At 34.1% G+C, this 18,230-nt stretch overlaps 1 protein-coding gene across 3 annotated transcripts in view; it reads right to left on the reverse strand.

Annotated features, from left to right (window-relative positions):
* PAM (peptidylglycine alpha-amidating monooxygenase) overlaps positions 1 to 16,010 on the reverse strand; it is a 69,511-nt gene extending 53,501 nt beyond the window's left edge. For all 3 annotated transcript variants that reach the window (XM_042864904.1, XM_042864903.1, XM_042864902.1), the window contains exons 1-5: positions 15,941 to 16,010; positions 15,295 to 15,803; positions 14,136 to 14,256; positions 10,066 to 10,123; positions 3,739 to 3,826 (exon numbers count right to left, since the gene is read on the reverse strand). In XM_042864904.1, the coding sequence (XP_042720838.1) occupies positions 3,739 to 3,826; positions 10,066 to 10,123; positions 14,136 to 14,256; positions 15,295 to 15,386 (359 nt within the window). In that variant the 5' untranslated portion in view covers positions 15,387 to 15,803; positions 15,941 to 16,010. The remainder of the gene's footprint in view (positions 1 to 3,738; positions 3,827 to 10,065; positions 10,124 to 14,135; positions 14,257 to 15,294; positions 15,804 to 15,940) is intronic.
* Positions 16,011 to 18,230: the final 2,220 nt, after the last annotated feature.

Here is an 18,230-nt window from a genome sequence, read left to right on the forward strand (position 1 = left end):
CAGTGAGGGGCCCAAAACTGGACACAGTACTCGAGGTGCGGCCTCACCAGTGCTGAATATAGGGGAACAATCACCTCTCTGCTCCTGCTTGCAACGCTGTTTCTGATGCAAGCCAGGATGCCATTGGCCTTCTTGGCCACCTGGGCACACTGTCGGCTCATGTTCAGCCGAGCATCAATCAATACCCCCAGGTCCATTTCCTCTACACAGTCCTCCAGCCACACCGCCCCAAGCCAATTTAAATTTATTTATTTATTTAATTTAAAAATAAATTGTTATTTCGTTATTATTTTTTAAGAGCTTTTTTACAGTGGAAAACTAACAGGACAGTCTCCACAACTCATTAAACCAAATTGTTTCTTGCGGTTGAAAACCAAATTAAGCCAGCAAATTTACATTAGTAATATGCTTACTTATGTAGCTATTACTCCCTACAGAGACTTACAAAAATGTGTAACAGATTCTCTACATTTGAACATTCAAGTAAGGAATACATAGAAACATTTACAGATGTAGACATACATGGCTATACACATGTATACTACATTACTTGCATACAAAAAAGGCAAAAAAACCCTAGCTTTTGTGTTCTGCATTTATGTAGAACAGATGTGATGATGTTTCTAGCCTTGCAGATGACTACAGGCAGTGCAAAATGAAATGGTGCAGTCTGATGCAACAACATATGAAATGATGAGATAATGAATGAGGAATTTTTCAGAATTTAAAACAAATACTTGACCTCAGAAACAACATACTGGAAAAAAAATGGTAATATTTAACTAAAACCTGGATATAAAAAAAAACAGAAATACCAGATTTAAATACAACACTAATTAGTTTCATCATTTGGTATTAAGTATACCAGTCAAGAATGAATGCCACACTGCACACACTGCCACTGGTGAGTTCTCTTTGCTGGGTAATCATTTTCTTTTAAGAAAAGTGATGATACAGTCAGGGAGCAAACAATACCTGAACTCTAATCATAAGCCTGATTTGAGTCAAAATTCAGCTTTGAAAAACTTTTTCAGCTTTTGATTTATCTCTTTATATTTGAAAGTTCAGGAACCAAACATGACAGAATCACAATATGTCAGGGATTGGAAGAGACCTTGGTAGATGATCTAGTCCAATGCCCCTGTCAGAACAGTAACACCTAGATTAGTCAACGAGTCCAGGTGGGTTTTGAATGCCTCCAGAGAAGGAGATTGCACAGCCCATCTGGGCAGCCTGTTCCAAGTGCTCTGTCACCTTGAAGAAGTTTAACATTTAAGCTGGATCTTTAGAACATCAACTAGATATGTTAGAACATCAACTAGACTGAGGCATCACCTCAAGCTTTCATCTTGAAAAAATTATTTCCAGACATGTTAAATCACGCTACAAGGACAATCTACATGGTTTTGAATGACACACAAGACTTGAATTGGTTTGAAAAGGTCACACGTTGTTAAAAGTCTAAACTCTTTAAAACTATATTCTAATATATAAGGCACAAAGAACACAGAAAAACTGTCTGCTGAGAACATAAATCAACAGTGCTTTCAGAGTTCAACGTTTTTCCTAAACTTTTAATAAGCTATTTTTCTTGTGAGAAAAGATTGTAATATTCATTATCAATATTACAACCATCAGCTGAGAGGAAAAAGGTAAATAAAACTTCTGATGAAAGTTTATCGTATCATATTGATTAATTCATCTCCACCAACCATGAAAAGATTACAAGTGCTACTTTTTAAATTTTTTTTAATTTTTAATTTTTATTTTTAATAAAATACACTATACTATTAGCCCTAGAGTCCAACTCTAGTTATCTTCTTGGTAAGTATATAGAGGGTAGAGTGAGATTACAGAACTCAACCAGAAAAAAAACAACTATATTTAACCTGTTAGGTTAAACACAGGTCACAGTAAGTACAAGTTTTACACGATCTGTAGATGTGTCTTACCTAGTCTTGCCTGAAAACTTGAAAGAAAGGAGAAGTTACTGACAGATTACCAATTTCATTAATGATTTCAGTCTCTAATTACTAATTCTTTACATTATCTGTGGTTTTAGTGGCCCTGACAACTTCTCTCTGTTCTCATAACTTAGGCATTTTGAAGGTTAGGTCAATTACCAGACCACTTGAGGAATTTAAGGAATTTGTTTCCTTATTCTTCACTTTCCTTACATCCTTCTGGATACCTGATAAAATATTCTTCCATACAGATATAAAGAGAAGCAAAGCTAGGGACCAGGCTTTCTCTAAAACTCCCACTAGTAGTTTCCCCTCTCATAAACTAAAAAACTGTGAGAATTTTAAAATAAGAAAGACGAGGAATGCATACTTTTCTGAACAAATATTTTTGTATCATGTAGGAAAAACACCTGATGGAATGAGTAAATACTATCGAAAGTAGATATTTCCCTATCATCAATGAAATCAAGACGCGAGGTTGTTTTGTTACTGACTGCTGTCTCAAACAGCTTGAAGTATGTCCACAATGTAAAAAAAAAAAAATGATGCTGGTAATTTAAAAAAGAAAAAAAAAGGGGAGGAAGCTTTGACTTATATCTACTTGACTCAAATTGTCAATCGATAAACGTGTTAACTTCAGTGTGAACTTTGGTTCACAAGAACTGCCAAAAATTAAGGTTACAGAGCATGTATGTCTTTATGACCAATCACCCTAAGCCTCAGAGTGCTCTCCACAGAAAATTCTTGTCTACAAGATTAAAGCAGATCCCCCTCTCCAGGAAGATTAAGCACAACCTTGTATCTTTTTCCAGTCCACAAAATCTGTCCAAAGCACTATGACAGAACTCTAAGTACATAAAGGAGGTGACAAAGTTTTCCTGAAACAAAAAAAAAAATCCTTATTACATGGGTCCTTTCCAAACTCATAAAATAGTACCTATTGAATTCAGATGATTTATTAATTATTTGCAGGAATTTCATCTAAATACTGTAACTGGTATGTCTGTCAGAGCAGAAATACAAGAAATGCTGACCAAGATTTTGACAAAAAAAACTGCATTATGTATAGTAGTTTTGCATGTAGCACTATTTTCCTCAAAGTTTCCTTGCTTTTGCAGGTTGACTATACTTTTTTCTCAGTAAAGAAACTCTGAACATATATACATACACATATCTTTATGTAGGCATAACTTCATATAAATTGAATTAATGGTATACTCTGCGTTTTAAATATTTAAATATATGTAACTATATGTACATATACATATAGTAATTAGAGCTGCTACAGCTACACTAGAGACTAGTGGCAACTAGATTTAGAATAAACAAACAAAAAAAGCTTACCATTTTTATTCTCATAATCTAACTGGCATCACATAAATCTTTTGAATAAGAAGCTATAGCCTGCTTAATGCTTCCCATGGATAACTTCATTTTCTCTGTAGCTCTAAATGTGCTTCAGTATTTATTTTGAAAAGCAGGTTACTCTTTTAAATACAAAAATGACGAAACCCTTCTAATTAGAAGCCTAGATTTCTCGGTACCCAATGACACCCTGCACACTGTGTTTCCAGGAAAGAGGCCAGAGATAGTGAAAATTTTCTTGCACATTACAGATGATACAATTAAGAAAAAAAAACAAAAAACACAAGTATAGAAAGACTGCTATATGTTTCTTTCTTTGATTTTTTTCTACTTCTAAAAGAAACAGTATATGTGCAGACAACACAAGAACATCTGGACACAATAATGGAAGCAAGCTGCCAATTCTTACCAGTAATTTTCATTAGAAGAGGGTTCATTACATCCAAAGAGCAACATGTGATGGACAGTGTCCATGCTAGCGTGAGGTTTAAAGTCAACTGAAAAACAAAATGATAAAATAAGTAAGTTACCCTTACTCTCACTGCAATTTACACAAAAAAGAGCACTTTGAGTTAACAGCTCTCTGTAATACCGGAAACAAAGTACGTATCCCCCCGACCATTTATTTACCTTTTTCACTCCACTTACAAGCTTTTGCTTAAGTTCATTCAACAGCCTTTCACCCAAGTAGTTACTGTATCTCATTTAGTGATTGAAATAAAAAATTTCAAGTTTCCACTCAAAACCTTTCTATTTTCCCCAATAGTTCAATAAAACACTTAGTAGACATGCCAATATACCCCAAATCACAGTTTTTGTAGTAACCAGTCATATGTAAATTTAGTTTCAAAATTTACACTTGTAATTTAGCAGTATTTTTTAAAGTTCTTTTTAGCTTTTTCATCAAAATACAAACATGAAGTTAGAGTTAAGAGCAACTATTATCTTGCACACTGGTTGAAATCATGTGTTTTCTCAGCATTTCATTTGATTTACACTTTTGCTGCATTCTTCTGGGGACTATAGTTCAAGAAGAGAACCATGATTTATTCTTACTGACGTTGACAAACCCTCTGGAATGGAAAATAATACTCCCTAAAAGACAACAGAATCCTGTTGCCAAAATACTTCTCATTGTTAGAAAATTGGAAAACAGTGACATTCAGTACTCAAATGTCTGTTTGTCATTAAGTACCAGAAAGCCATAATTTTCATTTCTCAAATATTCAAGATCCTGTTCAATACTGAAAAAAAGTTACCAGTATCACAGTGTAGTAATACTGATCATAAACTTACAATGACAGAATTTCTAAAAATAAAACAAGCTGAATTGTGTAACTTCCTCTGTTATTACAGAAATGCTGCACCAGATGCAAGCAATATAAAGGAATTTTTCTTAATATGTGACAGAGGAATGGGCTGGAGCATTTTTAACCCTATTCAACAGCAGAACATCCAAAAAATGAGTCACTCCTGACATTAGACATAGACATTTAGGAGTCTCCAAGTTTCCAAGGATCTTCGTATGGTCAGACAATGAAGCTGTACACCACATAAGCCACTTCTGCTTCATAAATTTGCAAGTTTATCAGCTGACACAGAGCTTCTGAGGTGAACAATGATGTGGATTATTGTCCCAATTCTACAGAAGGAAAAAAAAATCCAAACAGACAGCTTTCAACCCTACTTTTTGGAGCTTAGGTTTGTAGTGAATAGTGAAGTAGTATTGCCAGAAGACAAGGCACAGAATTCAAAAGCTAGCTATCTTGAATATAAACCATGCAGCCAGGATGGGTTGTTAAGAAACAAGCATGATAGAGTTGATGGTCAGGTTTGAAAAATAAGGGGTGTCTCCACATGTTGAGGGAAGAGAGGAAGTTAAGAGTACCACATATTCTTAAGAATGAATTTACAGAATCATTCCAGCAGCTTGAAAGGTTAGAGTTCAAAGACTGTACATAGCCATCTTTTTACTAGAAAATTTTACTCAGTCCTTAGCCATAAAGTTGATCTGCATTAGAGAAAGACCTTTTGTTTTGATGTTTTTGTCATTAACAAAGTGAAACTATGATTAACTCATGCATGGGATGGATAACGTCATACTATGCAGACTAAATTTTCCAAGTGTTTATGCTGCTGTTGCCAACATCTGTGAGAGGACATTTCTAAATAGTTCATAAGCAGCTAGAACAATTTTTCTTGCACAACTCAATACTTGTACAAAATGTACTATAGGCAACACTTAGAAAGACAGCCTTCAATAGACAAATTCAACCACAGGGCCTCTCAACTGCAAATCTCTGCAGCCATTACAAATGTCACTGTTTCTCTTTAATTCCATGCCAGCCTCTCATCTTTTTAATTACTGTCCAAACATCCATTATTTCTGCATAATGTCTACTGCAGTGACATTCCAGTGTACGGCTAGGACTTTTAAGCACTGTTATAAAATGTACTTCAAACAGCTTAACAAGTAGTACTAGTACAGACAGAATATAATTAGCAAAGCAAAATCACATCTGTGTTTGAACCACTCACATGCACTAGTTTAGCTCATATCTCATCACTGCTTCTGAAAGAAAGAGCTGAAAGGCATCTCAGTCTGTTTGTGAGCTGAAGAAAGTTCTGCAGTCAGTTAACCTTTCCTATGTAGATATCTTCTTAGCAACACTGACAAGCAAACACTATTACAAACACTGTTTTCAAAAAAAGGGGTTTTTTTTTAAAAAAAAAAGCAATTTAAAAATGATGTAAGTTATAAAAGTCATGCAAACCAGCATGAGATTCAAGCCAAATACAATACCTGTTACTACCAAAGCCTTAAGAAATATCAAACCAAAGCTTCTAGTTATTCTTCTAGTTGACAGCCACTACATTTTAAAATAAGAAGCATAACAAAATTCAATATTTAAATGACTGTGATGACTTGCAGAAGGTGGTTTTGGCCTAACAGAATATCAGCACCTGCCTTGACTGTTTTTACACAAGATAAACAAAAACAAAACAATTTTATCATCTCAAATTAGAAAACTAATAGGCATACCACGAGTGCTATTTACATACTGTAATACCTGATTGGAATTCTTTCTGTTCATTTCCTGTTCACTGTTGCAAATTCACTCAAGATTGAGACTTTTCTTACAAAAGCCCTCAGAATGAAGTAGGTATTCAACATTTTTTAATAAAAGAACTTCTAGAAAGATATAGTTTATTGTTCTTTTTTTAACAAATGATTTACATGTACTTCATTTGTTAATCTTATTCTACATAATACAAAATACTCAGTTTGGAAAAAAACCCCACAAGAGTATAGTTTGAAAAGGAAAATCCTATTGCTACTTCCAATTTAGTTTCTTTTAGGTATAGCTGTTACATAAATTGGCACTTCTATAATTATTTTTTTTATTTTTAATGCATAGATAAGCACTACAGAGTGATTACTGAAATAAGTTTCATTACATAAAGTAAATGTGAATTCAGTCTGAATCTGCAAGTACTACTTTGAGCAACAAACTTTAGAAGGAACAGAAAAGAACAAACAGGACAGTAATCAAAGCATAGTAAAGGTGTATGCTTAAAAAGTTGATTTCTTGGATGTTCATCTTTAGGAGTGAAAACTCAATAATTGTTGTTATCCTTAAAAAAAATAATTTTTTTCAGTATAATTTAATTCATACACAAGAGTATCACGAGTGTTCACAGTTTGGTAGATTAGATATTAGAGGTCTTTAATATAGCACAGGCATTATCACTTTTTAATAGGGAAATTTATATACACCATACCAGAGAAACAACCTTGCAGCACGCAAGGAAGAAAAATAATAAGTTCTACAAAAGGCCTCTAGAGCAAAACTTGCTCTATATCTACTTGTAATTTGTTAACACTCCTTAAATTTGCTCAGTTTCTTCTTTTGTTACTGCCCAAGAACGGACCCTCAACTAATTGGTAGGCTCTGGTACAGCACCCTCCCAGCTTTGCAGTATGAAGTTATACCCCTTGCTCCTGTGCTAGTTTAACAGTCTGCTAGTTTCAAATCTTCAGGAAATAACAAAGCTGAAATCAGAATTCTAAGTCCTCAAATATAAATTTGATAGGAAATACTGGAAAGTTATGGACAATATTTTCTACTTACTAATGCGTGCAGTACAACCTACATGCAATGCTAAAAAAAAACACCAAAACAAGTCGTATTTCATCAAAACTGCCCTGCTGCATGTTCTATTAACAGACAGAACTTGTTCTTCCAGGCCCTCCTGAAGAACAGACTAAACGGAGGCAAACAGGAAAATAAAGGAAAAAACAGAAGTGAGAAAATTTAGTTGGCAGTATTATGTAAATAAATTGAACTGGGGGCAGGAACATAGGTTCTGGTCTCAGATTTACCACTGAACTATATCAGCAACTCAGTTTTATGTTTTCATTCTGTGTATCATTCACATGTATGTGCCTTTTGAAGTTCCAGAGAACACACACTATCTTTTCCATATCTCGGTGAATGGCAAGTCAGTGCAACAGTACATCTGTTAGATGTCAAATGCTATCACAGTAATTAATGAGACTTAATTACACAATCTATTGCCAATCCAATGAATGCAGACTCTGCTTAAACCATTTAAAAGTGTAGACAAGATGATTTTAAAAATAAAAATTTAGTTCCACGTCAATTTTGTGCTTATTTATGCCACAAAAAATAAATCTGTGCAAGTAAGTAAATATCAAGTTTTGTAACATTAACAAAGCATTACCCAAAACATCGCTACTCATCGTGTTTCTTGAGTAGCAACACCTATAGCAAAAAAAAAATCTCTTGCCTGAGAAGAAGTTATAATTTGTTATTATGTATTTCTTAAGGTAGGTCAGTTAGATATACCCTACATTTTCTGCAGTTAAATAAGTTTCAATCTAGTTCTTTCGATAAACAGACCACTTCTGTTGGTTCTAACATTGGAACATTGACTCTAACATTGGAAATCCATTCAGTTGATATCACTTTTCAGTGACTTCACTGAAGACAGATGGAACTGATCACATGCTTAAGATTGACCACATTTCTCTCTATTTTGGTGGAAGTGACCAAAGAAAAATGCAATCCTAAATTATTTTCAAGCCATTCAAATATAAGAGGTTTTATGCAACACTCTTGTGGGAAACAATTATGTTCACAGAATAGAATGTTCTCATTAATTTTTCAGTGAAATTCCTCTTCCTGTCCAAAGTTCCTTCTAAATACTAGAATGGTTTTGTTTCCAGACTTTACACTGCTTTGCAATACATTTACTCAAGCATGGTGATCATTGGAAAGCTGAAGATAAAAAGCTGGTAAAAACAAAACATCTGAAGAATAGAAGCTGTTCACCTTTCAGATTAAAAGAAATGAGTTGCCTGGCATGAGTCACATTGAGATTTTGCAGAAAACTGGACTTTTAACAAAAGTGCTTTAGTCAATCCTTCTTAATGCATATAACAGAACGTATTTTTATGGACTTTATACACGTTAGCACCAAATGACAGATGGAAATGTGCAGCAATCTAATAAAGATTTGAGCTATGCAATTTTGCAATTCAATGAAGCACTAAATCTAAATTGCACAAGCAACAGGTTAGTGGTATGCCCTTCTATGAATTACTTGAAAGCAAAAAAGTCAACTGCACATACTGCATAGTAAATACAGTTTATTAGAAAATTAACATGAACATCAAATCCATTGTATACTCTTGTGGGTTGTTGTTGGTTTTGTTTGTTTTTGTTTAACTTTTTTTCCCCTGGGGTCAAACAGCCAAAGTGTAATTTCACTGTTAGAAGCCAACTTCTGTACCAAACCAATATATGGATAAAGCATTGAAAAAGTCCTTTTCACTTAACATAAAGTAACAAGAAAATCTGAAAATGAGATTCTATTTCCAAAGGATTTCCACACAGAAATTAACACAGAACAACAGTTCCTCAATACCCTATAACAAAAGCTACACGGAATTTCCATCACATTATTCTAAATGGCAACAGGGAATAAAAAACAGATTTCAGTTTAAAGAACATTCTGATAATGAAACTTCCATCAGGAAAATCATCACCTTTACTCTTTATCAGAACATTTCACAAGCAAGAAAAACATCAAAAGTGCAGTGAAGAGCCTCTTTACAGATTCATTGTTTTGCAAATCCATTCCGGTACTATTTCCAAGTGTTTGTCTGCCACCTTATTCATGTGATAACATTAAAAAAAAAAAAAAAAAAACAAAAACAAAACAGAAGGAAGAGTTTAGGTTGCTTCTGCTCTATTTTGTTTCTTTTTCTTTTTCATTTGCTTTTTTGCCTCTTAGAGAAATAAAATCTTACCGCAGCCAAAGCTGACTGTAAGTGCAAAGGATTTACAGTCTACACCAGCAGGTAAATAAACAGCCTGCTCAGTGGAGCAGAATTAAGTATCCATCCAGAGGACAGAAAGCCAATACTTCACAAATGGAACTGTTTGATATTGACTGCCAGAGGCATTTGCATGCAGCTCCTTAACTACTATTACTCATGAATCTCTCCAGATACAGTTTGTTATCTTGACTCTAAGCAGCTTTTTCTAGTTAGTTTCTGCATTAGCCATGACGAATGCATTTTAGAAACTCTGACAGGCAAAGATTAAGTCAATACAAGTCAAATTTAAAAAAAAAAAAACAAACAACAACAGACCTTTAGATTCTTCAAAATGGCTTGCTTAAGCTCTTCGAATTAACCAACACTCACCTACATAGGCTTCATCATCTACTGGCAGGGGTACTGACATGCAGAGGTAGGTATCAGACTGCTCAAAGACAAAAGAACAGAAATTCCCTTAAAATAGGGCATTCTTACAATGAAAAGAAAGTACCAAAATTCTTTCAAAGAATGAAAACAGGGAGAAAAACTGAAATATTAAGAAAAAAGAATTAAGAAATTATACACTTATAAATCTTGGCACTGAGATTATTTGCAATAGTTAGCAAACACCACACTCTCTGCCTGACAAAAAATTTGAAGGGGTAACAGTATTCTGATGATGTCCAAATAAGCAGCATAAATCCACGTGTGATACATTAAAATGACAAGTATTACTAAGTTTCTGATTTATTGTATTCTTGATATGCATTTGTTCAGTATTTAATAACTTCCTATATTCTAAGAATAAAGACTATCTCAGAGCTAAACATTTTTCTACCATTAGCCGTATGTCTTCTTAATCAAAGATGCACATAACTGGACAAAAAAGGGTAAAAATACAGTGCCATTGTAACAGTAATCATAGGAATACATTTATTTGTGATTCATGCATCTAATTATATGACAATCAATGAAATTATTTTTCACTGGACAATACAACAAACATCACATGCTCTTCAAAACAAAGAACATTATTAACTAAAAAATTAATAATAAAATCAATTTGCAATTTTCTTGCTTAAACATTGTAAAGGACTTGCAATTTCCTGGAGCAAATGGATGAACACTACAGATGAGATACAGAATAATAGGCAGTCCATGCAGAAAACATACAAAGAACAACTTCCGCAAGACATTGCAGCTGCCTTAGTAACCTAAAAGACTTTGAATTTAAAGTGCTCAGCTTGTCAGATTTGGAATTATTCTTGGATTTAAATAGAAAAATCAATTAAAACACAAAACCAGTAGACCCAGAGCAGTAATCACAAATACCCAGATGTGAAATCTCTACAAGTACTCTGGAACACAAAATAATGTCCCTCTAAACAAAACCGGGCAAATTTTTGTAAAGGAAAGCTCTCAGCTCTCTCCATTGCTCATCAGCAAAACAGTGAATCATTGGTACAGCATGAAATCATTCATCTTAAATGCATGTAAACTACGAAAGCAAAAAATGCAATCAGGTTTATTTTTATCTACTAGGTGGAGGCCAGTTCCCTATAACAGCACCATGTAGAAAAAAAAAAAAACTAGTTGCTTTACTGAGATATTTGTCCAAAGATTATGTAGAAAGTCAACACTGCTGTAAGGAATTAATTCATTTCCATGTTTTATTTAGATGTAACAGAGATTACTCTACAAGGTCAGGGATGTGGCTTGTGTGTTGACAGCTATGCTATTATCTAATTTAAACATTATTTTTCAGCTTTAAGGTTGTTTAAAAAAGAAAATCTTATAGTAGTGGTACTTCACTACATCCATGAACTCTAAGACCAATAAGATGTCCTCTTTCACTATTACTTGCCAAAATGGATGAAAACAAAATTCCTGCTACAAAACACTTCAAGTTAATGAAAAAATAAAATACACTGAAAATAGGCTTAAACAATTAAATGCAGCTGAGAAGGAATGACAAGTACAATGCTGATAAAAGTATGCGAGTACACAAAGCACTGATGTTCATAGATAAGAAATTTGCACTGGTGGTTTGCTTGAAGACAGAAAAGATAAACATAGGTCAGCTGATACAAATAGTTTGAATGCCTTTGTGAACTCCAGGTATATGCATTTACAGAACATACAACAGCCATTTATAAATTGAAAAGGAAATAGCTTATTTTCTATTTAGCTGGGATTCAGAACTTCATTTAGAAACTTAAACTTCAAGTTCAACAGCAGCAAAGCTGCTCCAATGGAGATGCTATAAAGAAGCCACGTGAACAGCATGTCACTGAGGCTGTTCATTCATCCTCTTTGAAGCCTTTCTACAAGCACTACCAAATTTATATCATTTGTGAAGAACATTCGATTTCTCAGATTAGCTAGTTGTTGATCTGAATAAAAGTTCCACTTTCTTGCACTACATGACATCACAGTGATCCAGTTGAAGCATAAGATTTTCTTTTCATAGAAAAACGCATGATGAAGGACAACATAGAACACACAGGTGTTACTCCAAAGATACTAATCTTATCTTCGCAATTAAACTAATTTATGCATTCTCTAGTAATTTTTTTTCATCTTTCCCACGTAAGTTACTTTAATTCAGAACTCAGGAACTAAATGCAGTCATAACAAATACAGCAGTACATTTATCACTGCATTTTAAAAACTGCACTTGTTTCCTTGCTCACTGGTTCACTTTGGCATCTTTTTTGACTAGATACAGAGTTACAAACAGGCCTTAAAACTGCATACGAACACCTAGAGGGCTAAAAAATACATGAAGAAGATAATGAGTTAGTAAGAGGCCACTACAGAAGAATATCCTCTCTAAAGAGGATAATTCACCTCCATTCCACTTGTGCCATAACACTGAATACAACATCCATTCCACTTAGTGCCAGTGTTGATTGTTGTGGCATAAAATGCTTTTGATTATCTCTTTCTGTGAACTGCAAGAAAACAAAGACTACCTTTTCTGCATTTCTTCTCACTATGCATACTGTGCATAACTTGCATAAATACGAACCAAGTTTCCTGCTGCTAGAGCAGGTCAGTGTGAAAGGAGGAAGGGATCGGAAGGAGAAAGGGAAAAAAAAAAGATGAGACAGAGAACATAAGAGCTGGACTACATATGAGGTTAGGTGTTATTTTTGCTTATCTTCTTCACAATTAGTGTCGCATGTTGCTTTCTATTGCCTTCTTCTATTTCTGTTGCCTTCCCCATTCCTCTCACAAAACTACACGGGAGAATAACTTTTGTCTTCATAAGCATTGCGAGATACAGATACACATGCATATTTCCCATCTAACAATTATCCCAGCTTTTTGTTGATGGTGTTGCTTTTTTCTTTTTGAATGGGAAGAGACTGACCCCTTCATACACGATTCCCAATATTTTAACTAATGATTCCTCATGCCGTATCACTAGAAGTTACATAATTAGAAGTGTTTGCCCTGAAGAATTAAGAGTACTTTTCACTCTCTCTGAAAGGGATGCTTAGTATTTTGTTGCAGACAAATAAAATACAATAGAGACTCTCCCTCTGTTTGTACTTACTGGAATGATGCCACTTACTCTAAATTTTATGTTCCAGGAGGCTGCTCCCCTGTAACTGAGAGCTTCATTCTGCTTTCACTATTTTTTGAAAGTGCTATCTGCAACAATGAGTCATCATCTACTGCAGCACAACATCCTACTCTTTCCAAGCATCTGCAGCCCTTTTCAAGAGACGTGTCTTTTAATGACATATATAGTTCCCTGCATTGCCTCACTAAAGAAAATGAAAATTAGACATTGTTTATCTTGCTAAATAAAACTTCATTCGAAAGTGACAGCAGAATTTTAGACTTTAAATGTGAATCTCAGAAATGCTGATGTTAAATATTAATTCTTCATTTTTACTGTCTTGGTTTGGTAAGCTATGACATAAATAAGCTATGTCAAACCACAAAGATATATATACTGATAATACTTTCTGGAATATTTCAACGTTTTAGAATGTTAAATCAAAAGTATTATTCTTGTAAAAATGCTTTCTGGCATTCTCTCTCAGCTTGTCAAAGTTGTAATAATGTTCAATTTACTGCAACTAAAATTGAACTGAGAAACTATCTGAGATTTGGTGTAAACTGCAATTTTAATCTGTCTTACCAGCACAACTGTATAAGTTTCATTTTAATAAATCTCATAATTTAAGTTTCAATAAGCTCTAGCAATTAATTGTAAGAAATCAGTATTAGAAATAAAAATTGTCAGGTGAAACTATTTTTCTATTCTTTGAAACTCTTTTTCAGATTTCTATTTCTCACTGGACATGCACACACTATTAAAGTTACCATTTTCTTCATTCACCTCACGTTAGTCATACTTCAGGCAAGACTTTATTTCTCTAGCCCATTGAAAAAAAAAAAAATAGAATAATTGGCAAAAAGAAAAACTATACTTCTCCCACCTGCTTGGGTGTCACTCCAGGCATACGAATGTCCAAAGCAAAATCTGACAGCCCAAATGAAATAACTGGCCTGGTGCTCCCAAAGCATTCAATGGAAAGAGATCTGGTAGCATCTTTATACCTTAAAAATAAACAGGGAACATAAAGATAAATATATATTTTAAAATATATTTTAAAAAGATCTGTATTAGAAATAGTAAAGAAATCTGACAACACAGGAACGATTTGCAAAATTCCCTACTTCATTAGGTCACAAAAACATGTCCATTATCAAGCAATTACTGAAGTAATTCCTGTGAAAAAATCAAATGTATTAATCTCATCTAAATCCCTGTCTTAGGTACACAGATGTACAGATAAAGAACTAATGCACTAGTACATGTCAAGTACTATTAAGCACTCAAGACAGATTGATGTTTTGTTTAGGAATAAGTATCTGCTGTATAATTCAATAAGGAGAATTTTTTTTTTTTTTACCTTCCAATAATATGACATTTATAGCAATTCCCACTGCCAGTAGAGAAGCAAAACAGTAAGTTTTAGAACTTCACGTGAATATCAAGGTCTATATTGATGGCAAATGACAAAAAAAAAAAAAATTGAAAAATGAAAAAATACAGTTGAACACCTTTTGGAGAGCTTTCTCTTGTATTAACTAGATTAAGTTTGTCTATTCAATCTTACAGTCACTTATGTTTACTCCTTCTCCAATATTTCTAAGGATTGAGCAGTTTAAGATGACTTTTTTTTTGCTGTTGGAACAGCTTTTTACACTGCCAAGCTAATAAGAGCAGGGGAAATGTATTTACTCACTGTGTAAAGACTCAAATATACCTGTGGCACTATGTAACACAATGTATTTGTAACTGTTTTTATCATCCCAATGACAGCCATCCTTAACTTCTATTTTAATGAGCTATTTGTGGGAAAAAAAAAAAAAAAAAAACCAAAAAAACCAAAAAAACCAAGAGTTTGTCCTCACTATGACAAGAGTGACACTTCAAGTAGAATGCAGAACAAGTGAGCAAAACCAAACAACCAACATGCACATTTTTATCAAGGACATGCTTTTTCATACATTTATTGTATTTCCATACAAAGGTGAGGGCAGCCCTAAAAATCATGCATTCAACACATAATGTCTTTCTGCATAACCCACCTTTTGAAGACAGAAAGTGGGCTTCTAAAACCCAAACAGATGTTTTGAAGAACAAAAATCAGTATTAGCAGGTTGTTAACGAAGCCAGCCATGTCCACCCTGCAGTTCCTGGCCTGATTAAGGGACCAGAAAAAGGGCAGCACAGCTCTATCAGCTGTGATCCTGACTATTAGGCAACAGCAGCATTAATTCATTACTTCATTCTTATGTGCTCTGCAGGCATCCTCCTGCTTCTGACAGACCATCTGTCTTGGAAGGTGATGCGCTGTAAATCGGGAAGGCGGATGATGTTATGTTGTATTTATTACTAGCTGTAAAAATCTGTTGAAGGGTTTTCCCTTGGAGACAAATGAGACTGCGCCTTTGTCCACTTAAGGAGCCAAAATGAAGTAGACTCCTGATGCTTCCTCCCCAGGTGGCACAGTTAGATTTGTGTGTTACGTATCAGTCCATGGTGCCAGAGACACCCAGTAGCATCACAGAAACCAGCATCAGTCATCTTTTAGAACCTGTGAAAATACAAGATAAAAGGATAAAAGATGACTAACACATTACAGCATCAGTTCTCCGCAAATCTCTGTTGAGAGTTTTTGAAACATTAGTAAGTGTTGTCACAAGGTACAGCCCAAGCCAGTAAAGAACTCACCTCATTTGAGTCCTCTCCCACTCATCCAGTGTCAGAAACTGATACATTCAGTATGGACATAGAAAACTCACTAAAGAATACATTTTAAAACAGCACAAAGAAAAACAAAACAAAACAAAACATTTATAAGCAAAAGGCAAAACTATATATTTCACATATACAACAGTATAGTATAATGTGTTCTGCATGCAGCTAGAAGAGCCAAACACTGGCACAGCAAAAATTGAGCTCTATGAATTTTAAGAACTATCACTAAAAGTTTCTGCATTAGTAGCAGACTGGGATACTTCATTTTTAAAACAAAAATGGAATACTATACCATTCTGTCTTAATATACCTGTTGCTTATCTACCGTAGTGCATAACTGATAGTAACAAATTGTTTTCAGAAATACAAAAGCAAGACTGCTTTACACTACTTGTATACTGTTTCTATATTCTTCTGTTAATGCTATTTCAGCTTAAGACATCACTATTCATATTGCTTTAATTAAATTTAACCTTAATGGCCCTTATATCGCTACACTGGTTGATTACACACTTCAAATTCACAAGTTCACAAGGGTTTTTTTTAAGAATGTTAGAAAATAAAAGTGTGTGTTACTGAAAATACACACTAATGTTTGGGCTTGTTTTTCAGCATTTACAACTATCTAAGAAGAAAAATCTCGAAGACGAAGAAAATCAACCCTTCAAATGTGTTAGTAATTTGTTTAAAATAAACATTAAATAAAATATAAATGAAAAAAAAAATCTATCCTTTGGATGCTGAAAACACAGTAAAAATATTGCTATAAAGATGAAGAAACAAAGGATTCTGAAACTCATGAGTTTTAATAAAAATCACTTCCCATCTCAGGGCACACTCACCAAAAAGGATTCTGTATGAAAAAAAGTGCTTCCAGACTGAAGCCCACGCTGGCAGCTTGCCTGTGTAGCAGCTACACCAGATTTACACTGAGCAATGTGCAAGAGGCACTGATTCTAAAATCTGATTAAACTAACCATTACAAACTCCAAGTATTTTCTTCACTGACAGATGACAGAAGATCCAGTCACACCAACTAAAAATAGACTCTTAGATCTGAAGTTGCCAAAAACATGCCAAAACTGTCCAAAATCATTCATGAGAACTAGTGATACAACAGTAATTCTTTTTCTTTATGTAAATTCTTAAGCCTTCAGTTCTACCATCTTCATCATCTTGACTACTAAACTATGGAAAACTGTAAAACATGTTGAGGACTGCACTATGACAGAAAGCCAAGTCTGTCTATCTATCTATCTATACAGTCTATACATATAAGTCTATATATAAGTCTATCTATACCTATATGTCTATATATATCTATATCTCTGTAAACATATAGAGCTTCACTACTTTTTACATGAAGATATGATTACGCAATTTTAACAGAGCAGCATCTTTCAAAGCCACCTGAAAGTTCTAGCACAGCTAAAGCATATTTCCATATAAGAAAAGAAAGCTAGTTATTCCAGGCAGTAAAACAAACATACACTGATGAGACTTTCACAGACATGTAAAAAAAAACTAAAAAAAAAAAAAAAAAAAAAAAAAAAACAGAAAAGAAAAAAAAAAAATCAATTACATCTCATAAGAACTGAAAACCATGTTACATTCATCTTTCTTAGAATTAGGCTGAAAATCAAATCTCCCCAGAAAAGTGAGGGTCATTTGCGCAATACTTATTGAATTTGCTGCATTTCTTTTTTTCCCAGCAAGTTAAAAATGAGTATTGATGAATTACAACCATTACGCTTTGATTCTTTTGTTCCTTTGTAGCAATTTGTGGCAATTCTCTCCGTATAGATTTTCATCAATATATTTTAGCTTCTTTCTTTCTATAGTAATTGTGAACATAAAATGGTTGGAAAACTAGTGAATGTGTCCCCAGACACATTAACCAAATTGTCAGCTATTTAGATTGTTGTTCGATTGTTGCACAAAGTTGAACAGCCAAAAAAACCTTTAAGTTTCAAATTCTATGTAACAAATATGCTAAACATTAATAAAGTAGGAAGTTCAAGGCTGGATTGGACGGGGCCCTGGGCAGCCTGGTCTAGTATTAAATGGGGAGGTTGGTGGCCCTGCATGTGGCAGGGGGGTTGGAGATTCATGATCCTTGAGGTCCCTTCAAACCCTGGCCATTCTGTGATTCTGTGATGTGCTGGGACTTCTGCAACAGTGCTCTAACTTAATTTTCTGGAATATGAAAAATTAACTTCCAATGGCTATAAATATTTTTTCCAGCTTTAGGAAAGTCTGAAGT

The sequence above is a fragment of the Lagopus leucura genome, unplaced genomic scaffold, assembly GCF_019238085.1.
Source record: "Lagopus leucura isolate 7727_CA_CO unplaced genomic scaffold, USGS_WTPT01 Super-Scaffold_774, whole genome shotgun sequence".
Taxonomy (NCBI): Eukaryota; Metazoa; Chordata; class Aves; order Galliformes; family Phasianidae; genus Lagopus; species Lagopus leucura.